Below are 12,207 nucleotides of genomic sequence, written 5' to 3'. Positions count from 1 at the left end.
CAAGTTTTATTTGTACTTTCTTTTACAGAAACAGCCTGAGTTATACCAACTTACAAAGAAGCTATGAACATTTGTACATTCTCTCTTTGCCCAGATCTGTACTACGAATAATTCCATGTCTGGCTATTTGCTCCTACTCCATGATTCTATTGTGGCAGACCCACTACCTACTTATGAGAGTTCAAATAATGCTCCCATAATTTACGTAAAGGTCATATGTCACGTTGTTTTTATAACAGTTCATTTCCTGCTGTGATCTGGTGTACGTACAAGTGTAAACTGATGTATTAACTATATCTTTGTTGATGTTTACGTATTATTCCGGAACATTCGTTAACTGAAATGTTTTTCTGTCTGTTCCACTAGTATCAGAATTTATACTGCGCTTTATTGAATTTATTTTGTGACAGAACCACCTGAGTGAGGGGAAACTCTACGCGAGTCATGATTTGAAAACACAAAACGATATTCATCAGACTTGAAATACTAAATTCACATTGCTGATTTTCTTGGATTGCTATAAATTACACGTGTTAAAAAAATCATAACAACAGTTTGCTAAACTTGCTAAACAAAATCATTGTATCTTTTCTAGGTGAGAAAGTGTTTGTGACCTATCACTTTACCCCTCCCACATCCTCGCTTGCTAATTTTTCGAAGTGGGTTCTCCAAACTGTTAATAATACATAAATTATTAATTAGAAATAAAAGAACGACGGCTATTATTACGAGATGAGAAAAGATTCATTTTCAGGAACATTGTATTTTTGTTATAATTTTGCTTTGCACTGCCTTGCTTTGGAGGAGCAAACTCATTCACTATATCGCCGAAGTCACTTCCAGCAGTTGTATCATACAAGACTACTAAAATCTGACAGTCTGCTTTTACGCATACTAGACCTTAAGCACTTTACCATTTTTAATTTACCGAAACTACTTTCAGTGCCCTAGTTGACTAGAACTTCAGGAATACAGCAGATGAGCGATGTAAGAGCATAAGTTCGTACAGTTGTTAAAGTAATATAACTGGCTATGGCTGAATGACTAACAACTCCCGCAGTATTATTTATCACCCTCAGAAGACACACTCTTAAATTCGTTTTTATTTACTCAGTAGACTGCACCAATAGAAACTTGGAACCACAGAAAGAGGCAAATTAGATATCCCCCACCATTTTCTCTTGCTTCTTCCATCGTATCGCTCCAGTCCTCACACACCAGAAATCGGCCAAAAACGAAAGTCTTCAGTCAAATAACTGCTTCAGTACCCCCTCATCATCCTTCGAGATCCTTCAATAACGCAGCGAAGTTACAGTATGAACTCCACTGTTGAATACAAGTATGCAGTGTAGGTGGAAGCTCGTTGAACATAAGAGCGATGTTGCCACACAAAACTACGATAGCGATAGACGTGCTTTCGGTGATAGACGTTTCTTGAAGTAGAAATGACACTGTGACAGCAGTGTGCATGGGCCAAGAGAAGGGCTTCTTCTCGTAGGAAGATGATAGTAACACGAGTAGTAAGGGAACTCTGATACCTGATACGGTCATATTTTAAACATTGTTCCATTCTTGTTTGTCTTACCTGTCAGCTTTTGCGCCGACTCAGTGCTTGCGCTCTTTCTGAGGACACACTCTCCATCTCCTAGGTACATCTGTGCTAGGCTACATTTCGCATAAACAAAGTTTTGGGGGTGTGGTACCAACCTCCGGGATTCTTGAAATCCCGTCACCTGCCATGTACGGCGCTGCCATCAAATGGATGCCCCCTGGCGACCTGAGGCAGGCAGTGTTCTGAGAGAAGGGCTTCTTTCGAGCGCCATGGAGTGGTGCCACAGTCTAATACATACAGTCGCGACACACTCTGGTGCGATAGTCGTTACCGTTCACAGCTGGAGCGACACTAGCGCTCCGAGTGGTGAGAAAGCAGGAGACAATGTTTGTTTTTAATTATTTTTCTACTTAGTTAATGAAATAGCTTCTTTTTGCATTCCATGCATTAGTAAAATACCAAAAGACGTAAATTATCATGAAAGAAATGTAAAAACAGTGACAAACTATAACTTACTCGTGAAGAAATACACTCAAATATTTGTATAACTGCATCTAACTACACTGAAAGCAAGAGAACATAAATATGTACTTGAGAAGCATACCCTGTTCTTGTTAATGATACAGACGTTCCTTGGCATGTCAAAGTTTTGTATGGCGTCTAATTATTTGCTCATTCGACTTTCTGGTACATGAATATATCTGTAACTGTAATTATTTTGAATTCGAAAGCTGATGCGTTGAAGATTCTTGCCGATCGTGGTGCAGATGTTAACAACTAAAAACTGACCAATGTTCTGTCATTTTTTAGTCATTGTCGATTTTTATTGGACTACATACCCTCCCTATTGTATAAATCGTGTTACAAATCTATGTAAACGACAATATCCGCACTCATGCGATATTGCGTTCAGAAATATCGTTTGCTGACCACTTGGCGCGCTGCTGACGCAGTGGATAACAAAAGACAGATGCAGTATCGCGACTCTACGTTTCACTGTGATGCTGCGGAAGCAGCATGAGCCGCTTCTTGTGGTTGTGGTGATAAGGTTTTCCTTGTTGTATCGCCGGGGCGTGAAATCACGTACATAGAGGTTGTTGTGACAGACTTTCTATCGTGCCGTCATGGGCAGTACAGTGTTAGATACTCTGCAGTATGCGCCTGGAAGTGGTTTTGAATTGTTTCTCTCCGCTGTCGCATTGCTTAGTAACTTATTCTGAAATGCGAAATCTCGGTCATGTCCTATTAGTATGGTGTTAGATTTTACTTTCTGCGGCAGGCACAGATAAGCTGTTACCTGCGTGGGCTTTTAGTGACTTTGCTTGATGCGTTCCTGGTCTATCACGTTCTTAAATAGGTTATTGCTCCATTATGAGAGGTTCCATGACATGCGATCGGTGATTAGGCACAAATGTGTGTTGCATGTTTTGGTAGTTCAACTACGTCAAAGATTAGTGGCTTAGTCTGTCTGTCTGATGCCCTGTATTAGCGGTTGTTCTAAGATTGTGTGTGTGAGTTCTGATTTCGTGTCTCAGTGGTATGATACGAGTAGTCAGCTTATTGACGAGGAAATAAGTTTTGCATGGCACCCTGTGGTGTTGTTCGACGACATGCGGTTTGCAACATTCATGTCCCACAGAGTATTAAATTTAATTGATTCCGTGTTATTAATTTGACGTGATCATGTTGATAGTTTGGTTGTTCGACGAACGTGGGTGTGCTTAATTGCGTCACCGACTTGTGTTTCTCTGTATTTGGTTTGAATATTCTCGTCGTGATTTTGATATTAGTTGTAGTCGGTCAGCGTGTGACTCGAAGACTTCTGTTGTGTGTTTTAGTTGGTTGTAAGGAACGAGGTCCTTGTTAGTTGTGTTATGTGAACATTTCATATACTTGTCCGTACTGCTTATTTTATGGACTTGTCACATTATTAAGTTGTGCCCTCGTGTTGCGTAAGGTACCACGGACCTGCGATCGTTGTCGTGGTTGCTCACCTTTCTCAGCGGCTTTCTTGACCTATCATCGGCAAAGTCCTACAGCGAGAACCGTTCTAATTCTTCAGTGGTAAATACTATCAGTTTTGATCGGGCTGGTGCCTGTTTACCTATGAAAGGTGTAAGTCCCCGGTCTAAATCGAAAATCTAGTTTAAGCTATGACTAGTGCCGATTACTTGTCATATTTTACCCTAAGTGCTTGTTGGTATAGTTCTAAGTGACGTTAAGCTCAATAAAAGCTAATTTGTGAGTACTCTGGCTTAAGTAGCTGTTGGCGTTATTTACCGTGCGACCGTTACTCTGTATGCTTACATCTAGTAAATTTTATTACCACGTGGTAAAGTAAAAAAATCTTAAGTATATAACCTTCTAATTGTGAATGCTAGTATTTGAACCATTGTGCACTTTGCTATTACGTTTAACCTTTTTTGAATGGCAATCTGTTTGAGTTTTAGAACAAGTTCAGCTGAATGTTTTAATGAAATTGTGTCGTCAGCCAGTGTTGTTGTTGCTTGAAGTGTGTTTCAGAGTGAGAGTTTCCGTTTTCCGTTCAGCCTATACCCTCAGCAGTTGATTGCGCGCACCGCCGTTGCTACCGGCGCCGTGCTGGTCGAGAAGAGCGGGTTCTCGCACCTGGTGGCCACCTCACTCCAAGGAAGTCGGGCGTTCCAACCTGGCAACCTACATTCATATTTTGTTTTTAATGAAATCTGAATTGGAAAAATTAAAGGAGAGACAAATAACTGTGTGTCAGATCAACCATCCTCAGTCACAAGCAACCCAGTGTTCCATTTCCCAAGCACGTACCTAGCCTTTCATAGCGACACCTTATTTACATTTAAGTTTCCTACCATTACTGAGTGCAATTGAAAGTCTGTGCCATTTAAAAATACGTTGGTACTTAAGCATCTCGCTACAACAGACGCCTCCTTGTGCACCCAAATATTGACATATATGCGTACTTTGATTTCTGGTGGTAACATTAGGAGTGAAATGGGAATTCCACTGCTAAACGCAGCGGAGAGAGCGGACAGGTGGGAAAAGCACACTGAAGTCCCCTGTGAGGGGAAACACCCGTTTGGTGACGCGGTAGGATGGGAAACTGGAGTCGATGTGAGACACGTACGGGATCCAGTATTAAAAATCAGAGTTTAAAAGAGATCTGGAAGATTTGCTATCAAGTAAGACAAAAGGAATAGGCAACATCCCATCAGAACTATTCAAGTTAGTGTGCAGAGTCTTTGAGACTGGAGATGTACTATCATGCTTCCCGAAAAGTGTCAGCCACACAATTCCGTAGATAGCAAGGACAGATAAGTGCGACAACTATCGCACATCTGCTTAACAGCTCATCCAAGTTGTTGACAAGAACAAAACACAGAAGAATGTAAAAGAAAACTGGTGATCCGTCAGACGAAGATCAGTTTCGCTTTGGGGAATGTGAAGGAACCAAAGAGGCCGTCCTGACGTTGCGCTTGATAATGGAAGCAAGACGGAAGAAAAATCAAGATATGTTCGTAGGATCCGTCGACCTACAAGAACCGTTCAACAGTGTAAAGTGATGCAAGATATTCCGAATTCTGAAAAAAAAGACGAGTAACCTATAGGGAAAAACGTGTAATATGCAGTATGTTCAAGAACCGAGAGGGAACAATAACACTGGAGGACGAAGAAAGAAGTGCTCAGATTAAAAATGATGTAAGACAGCGATACAGTGTTTTGCCCCTAATGTTCAATCTATACGTCGAAGATGCTGTGACGGAAGTAAACAAAGGTTCAAGAGTGGTATTAAAATTCAAAGTGAAAGGATATCAATGATAAAACTCGCTGACGACATTGCTCTTCATAGCGAAACAGTAGAAGAATTACAGGACTTGTTGAATGGAATGAACACTCTAATGAGTACAGAATAAGGATTGAGACAAAAAGGAAAAAAGTCCGGATAAGTGGGAGCAGAACTGGAGCACGGAAGGTTCCGTACAAGCTTGATTTATATAGTTTGTGCATCCATATCGGTAATCGAGAATTTCGACGATATTTGCCTGCTATCGACATCGATACTTGCAAGATACCAAAATAAAGTTACGTAAATGACCGAATCTTTTGACTGCATTGACAAAGAAGCTTACATTTTTACATCGCCAAGAGACCGTAGATTTTAATATGCAACATCAATTGGAACTTGATATTTCACCCAATCTTGAGAAAAAAAGGTTACTAACAGTGGAGCAGACAGACAGACGAGGAACAAAGTGATCATATACGGGTTCCATTTTTGCCATCTGTGGTACGGAATGCTGAAAAGACAAAACTAATGACAAGCCGCGGAAATGAGAACATCGAGGAACTTAACAACGAAATTGATGATCTCGAAGTAGACGAGCTTAAGGGATGGTGCTACCCAGGTAGCAAAATAACCCATGGCAATTGAAGCAAGGAGGACATCACGGGGAAAGTGGCTCAGGCAAAAGGGTCATTTCTGGTCAAGTGACGTCTGCTGGTATCAGAGATAGGTCTTGAGGAAGAAATTTCTGAGAATATACGTTCACAGTAAAGCACTGTATGATACACAGTGACAGACAGACGGAAAATCGGAAGGGAAGAGAATCGAAGCGAATGACTTGCGGTCCTACGGAAAATGAGATGGACTGATAAGATTAGAAATGATGAGACCCTTTGCAGAATCGTCGAAGAAGGGAATATCTGGAAAACGCTGACAAGAAGAAGGAGCAGGATGATACGACATGTGTTGAAACTTCCTGGCAGATTAAAACTGTGTGCCCGACCGAGACTCGAACTCGGGACCTTTGCCTTTCGCGGGCAAGTGCTCTACCATCTGAGCTACCGAAGCACGACTCACGCCAGGTCCTGCCAGCTTTTACTTCTGCCAGTGGACCGGGCGTGAGTCATGCTTCGGTAGCTCAGATGGTAGAGCACTTGCCCGCGAAAGGCAAAGGTCCCGAGTTCGAGTCTCGGTCGGGCACACAGTTTTAATCTGCCAGGAAGTTTCATATCAGCGCACACTCCGCTGCAGAGTGAAAATCTCATTCTAGGACATGTGTTAAAACATCAGGGAATAACCACGGTGGTACTAGATGGAGCTGTAGAGGGTAAAAGTTGTAGCGGAAGACAGAGATTGCAATATATCCAGCAATAAGTAACTGAGAACGTAATGTGCTACCAGAGTTCTAAGTCATCTGATCTGAAAAAATACGACAGATAAGCAGGAATCGATTATATACATTCAGCGTTATTGAAATCTGTCGGAGTTGTAACAACTAAGAGGTTATTTGCGTTGGTACTGAAATCTATGAAAAGGATCAGTTAGCGTCAGATTTCCAGAAAAACAACACACTCACACTGCCAAACAATATACGTGTAGGTAAATGAGGAAGCTATCAGATGATTAGTCAGACAAGCCATGCCTGAGAAGAAAAAAATGATGATGCACTGGCGATGATCAGTTTGATTTCAGGAAAGAAAAATATGCCAGAGAAGTAATTCCGACGATGTGCTTAGGGACGGACGTCTGGAGCTAAGGAAGACAGTGAATCTTTTGAAAATAACGGATTGCATAGTGCGCACAGTGTATAGCTTAACGATGATCAAAGCGAAGAGGTAGGTGATGAAGAGTAATAGGAAAGAGAGTAACGATTTACTCAACATCAAAATAGGGATCGACACACTGGTAAAAGAAGTGAAAAAGATTTCGTACCTACGAAGCAAGATTACGCAGGAGGGCTGAAGCAAGGGAAGAGTCAAAAGTAGATTAATACAGCCTAAGAAAACTTACCTCTGCAGCAGTTCCCTGTTAATAACAGATACTGATATGGGAGTGACGAGGATGTTCTTGAAAGTGTTCGCATGAAGCACAGCATTGCATCTAAGTAATAAGTTGACCGTTGCAAATCTGGAGAGGAAGACATTGGAAGCACTTGAACTGCTGTGTTGGCGAAGAACGCTAACTACTAAGTGCACGGTGACGTAAGAAGTGCAGAACAGATGAACGAATTCTAACGAAGATCCTTACTAGACGAAACGCCGGGAGTGTGGGGTATATGCGAAAGTCAGCCCAGGAACAGTTACACTGGCGCGAGAGGGTGCAGTAAAGGTGCAAAATAAAGGGGGTGAACCAATACTCGATTATGACAAATGTATCAAACTGTCTGGCAAAGAAAGTGAAGTACCCGAAAAGGGAGGAAGAAATGAAATGAAACTTCACGGGCTGAAGGGGTATATCATGTTATTTCAGTGAACAAAATCGGTTGAAGTTTACAAAGAACTTGACAACACCAATGGGCTCACCAGTACGACGTTACACCCACTATGGTCTGGGTAAATGCACTGATTAGGTTGAGAATGGTGTCATAATACTGTTACATCCTCTCTTTGAGACAAACGGGCCAACTACTGCAACTGGTTCTTGAGAAATAACGCATGTGGACGCACGGTGTCCGTGACGTACTGTTATACCGTTGGAGTTCCTGCAATTACTACCAGCCGTCTTGAAGACATACCCGATGTCTTGCTCCTTCTCGTCCCTTCACAGCATCAGGAGTTGCACCTCTCTGCCAAACACGTGTGAAGAACGGGATGTCTCTCCAGGTCCCCGTCACGCTCACCAACCAATGTCATTCAGTACGCTGCAGAAATTTAATTCATTGCTGAACACAATGCGACGTCATTCATCAGCAGTCCATGTTTCTCGGTCGTGGCACCCCTCCAAACGCCGCAGTTTCCCATCTGATGTTACCGGCAGCCTGCATATGGGACTGTACTTCCCTAGATCAGCTGTTGCTAGTCTCCGGCCAATGATGCGGGAAGACAAAAGAATGTAGCAAAGCGTCCATCACTTGTTTTCGGATGGCTGAGGCACGAATGTGAAGGGGTTACGACATGCTTGGTTCACAATACGGCGATTCTATCTTATGGTGGTCAGGCCTTGCCGACTAGAACCTTGATTAGGATGCGTGCCTTCTCGTTCACATATGATCCAAAGTCAGGCCGCTGTCACAACGGAATACCTCACAAATCTGGATATTGTACCATTCGACCAGCCTGCTAACGATGACTCACAATGAGGGCCCTAGCAAACTCTGTTGGGTGCTGACAATGGTATTTCACACGCGTACGTGGCATCTCTATGTCCACCTAATGCCTGACACTGTTCACGGTCCTTACGTACCATAAAAGGCTAAAACAGCAACAACACTACTGGACTCTGGTGACGGTTCTATCTGTCACAGAAAGTTGCAACACTCATCATTTACGTACCCGCTGATGGTGTACATATATGAAGTGACATTGATGACATCCAATCGTGTCTTCTGGGTGCTTCACCTCTTTTGTCTGTCATTGCACGTTGGGTGTAATAGTTAGGTATTGATGAAAGATGAGGGACAGCAGTAGAATGGTTGATAACTTATAACGTGTGTACATACCTTAGGGTCGCGAGTATCGACGCCAGAATAAACGACGATGCGATTGAGCGTGGGGCAGGCATCCTCCCGAGCGTTGTAGGGCAGCTCGAAGCCGCGGATCTTGAGGTAGAGGAAGCTGTTGGCCGAGTCCTCCGGCTCGATGAGCCAGGGGTGGCTGACGCAGCCGAGGCCGCTGCCGTCCCCGGACAGTAGCGCGCTGCTGGAAGCACCCTCCGCCGCCGCCTTGGCCTGCTGCTGCTGGGCCGCGGGGCTGCGCAGCGTGATCTCGCCGCTGGAGCCGCGCAACCTGCGCATGTTGCTGAGTCAGATGGCCGTCAGCACTACCAGCTCACACATTTACGGTAAATCTCTGCCGGCGACTGAACACCTTAGCATACAGTATCTATCATAAGGCACTTAAAACACTATCTATGAATACCATGTGTGTCAAAACCATCATGGACCTCTAGTAGCGATGTCGGGTACGTGTCACATGTTTATCTTATGAAAACACTGTTTCTTATTCTCTTCCCTAAATACTTTTAAATTATGTATTCATAGTAGTCTTACATCTGCATTATCCCCGCCAGTCCGAAACGATTCGAAACATAATAAAAAAAATAGAGAAAAGTTATGATGATTTTAATGCTTCATGTGCTCTATGTTCTCCCAGCCAATAGAACATAACTCACAGAACGATCCTACAACCATGTGGAGCTGTCAGAAAATTCTTTCTGTGGGACGATGGCGAACTCGTGTATCACATTGGCTTCAATGTCGGTTTAATTGTCAAAGCGTTGACCTTTCATGTGAATCTCTGCAATTTGTCGTTTTGCACCCGTTTTGTATTCATAACACCAAGTCCCGCCATCCATGATGATTTTTTCCGGAAAATAACTGTCCAGGATTTGCACTTTAGTTAACTCACGACAGGCGTACTCACATTGTTGTATTTGTTTGGGGATCAAGGTTTACAGGACAAACTTTACACAAACCTTTCTCCATTACCATTTGTGACACTACAACGTTCGCACATCTTAGCCGTGCATCCATTACTTCACACTGCGTGACCAAAATTGACTGGTAGAATACACATCTGATATTTACAGTGTGGTTAGTTCAAACTGCCACTTTAGTAACTTCACTGGTGTCGCCTATACACCCGAATAAAATGAGTCCCAGAACTTCTTGGACGGATGCTTCATATGCAGGGTGTCTGACAATTCTTCGAAATTTTACGATTGTACAGGGGACATAGCAGATAAGATTGTGATAAGAAACTCAAGTCCAGCAATGAATCGTATACATGCGAATTTACTGCAGCTATCACCGTTTCCCATTCCCCACTGTCTATTGTCCATCCAGTCTCCATATTGCACATCTGTGCATTGCATGTTCTCGCTGGTCTAACTCTTTTACTTCTTGCAGGTGAATCCATTGCAGTACTCGTTTCGATCATCTTTTAATCTCTAACCTTTCAGGATCCTCATACCAAAGTAACATATTTGTTCCCTTTGTGTCTATAACAGTATTTCAATCTTCCATTTTCCTCCGTATTTCCTCATTTCTTATGTGATCCAGTCTTGAGATTACGCTCCTCCTCCTCCTGTTTTCAGTTTCTATTCCAAGAAATCTCTGCTTTTCTCTTTCATTAATTTCCCAGGTTTTGAGGTAAAATGTGGTTGAACATCGGATCGCTTTCAAATCTCTCGCTTCACGGTATGCACAGAGTGGGCGGATTGAACTCTGACCTCAGTACTCTATGGCATGGTCTGAGTTTCGCGTTCTCGCCGTCTGGCTCTCTTCTATTTGACGAAGGGTGTCCTCTACAAATTCGATAGAGTGGTACGTCCTTGGACCACGACTATCAATCCCCCTAGATGCGAAAGTACCAGTTTGTTGCAGCTGCTGTAGTCCGGCGAAAATGATATGCGATTTCGTAAATACCTGAGGGACCGACAAGCGCAACCTCTTCACAGGCAGTGCGTATTGTGAAGCGTATTCGATCTTCCATGTTATATCCAAATGGTGTGTTTCGAGACGTCAAAACATTAGCTAGTAAATCCCCTCTACAAACCTTAGAAACGTGTAACAGAAATTGTGCTATATGATGAACCAGAAATCTAACGATAAAACTAAATTGTTCAGGGGTATTTGTTGAGTATTTTGATATAAGGGACCCGTGGTCTCTGGCAGCAGAGCAGTTGCATTTTTGTTTGACATCTTACCCAAATTTATCTTTGTGTTTGTATTACAGTGAAAATATGTACGCAATACATTTGTACGCAATTGAATTTGTCGTCCCCCCCCCCCACACACACACACACAACAAATGTGTATGTGTGTACGTGTGTGTGTAGATACCTAGGATAGTTAGAGCTTACAGTGTTTGCATTTGTCGTCCCGCAAATGAGGAAGGGTTTGCTGCACGGCCTTTTAAAGCTTTCGTGTTTTTGGCAAGATAAGCTAGATATGAAACTTCCTGGCAGATTAAAACTGTGTGCCCGATCGAGACTCGAACTCGGGACCTTTGCCTTTCGCGGGCAAGTGCTCTACAAACTGAGCTACCGAAGCACGACTCACGCCCGGTTCTCACAGCCTTACTTCTGCCAGTATCTCGTCTCCTACCTTCCAAACTTTACAGAAACTCTCCTGCGAACCTTGCAGAACTAGCACTCCTGAAATAAAGGATATAGCGGAGACATGGCTTAGCCACAGCCTGGGGGATGTTTCCTGGATGAGATTTTCACTCTGCAGCGGAGTGTGCGCTGATATGAAACTTCCTGGCAGATTAAAACTGTGTGCCCGACCGAGACTAAAGTTTGGAAGGTAGGAGACGAGATACTGGCAGAAGTAAGGCTGTGAGTACCGGGCGTGAGTCGTGCTTCGGTAGCTCAGTTGGTAGAGCACTTGCCCGCGAAAGGCAAAGGTCCCGAGTTCGAGTCTCGGTCGGGCACACAGATTTAATCTGCCAGGAAGTTTCATATCAGCGCACACTCCGCTGCAGAGTGAAAATCTCATTCTGGATAAGCTAGATAGTTTTCTCGTAGTATATTGTGGATATTTTGTTTGAGAAATTACGGATTAAAAATTTTATCCCAATTATCTATTATTTCATTTTATTCCTTTACAGACATAGTGAAATTTAACCACGCGTTGAAAGTGTGTAACTTATCATAGGTTAGTGTGTCATGCACGTGTGACACCTGTTGCGCTGAGCAGTTGATTGTATCTGCCCTG

The 12,207-nt window shown here is 43.0% G+C and overlaps 1 protein-coding gene across 1 annotated transcript in view; it reads right to left on the bottom strand.

Moving 5' to 3' along the window:
• The window catches only part of LOC126210217 (uncharacterized), a 196,635-nt gene that overhangs the window by 21,137 nt on the left and 163,291 nt on the right, over positions 1-12,207 (bottom strand). Inside the window, exon 7 of the mRNA XM_049939435.1 lies at positions 8,989-9,274. Within this exon, the coding sequence (XP_049795392.1) occupies positions 8,989-9,274 (286 nt within the window). The remainder of the gene's footprint in view (positions 1-8,988; positions 9,275-12,207) is intronic.

This window comes from Schistocerca nitens, chromosome 1 (genome assembly GCF_023898315.1).
Source record: "Schistocerca nitens isolate TAMUIC-IGC-003100 chromosome 1, iqSchNite1.1, whole genome shotgun sequence".
NCBI classification, from domain to species: Eukaryota; Metazoa; Arthropoda; class Insecta; order Orthoptera; family Acrididae; genus Schistocerca; species Schistocerca nitens.
This window is presented reverse-complemented; position numbering and strand designations above follow the sequence as displayed.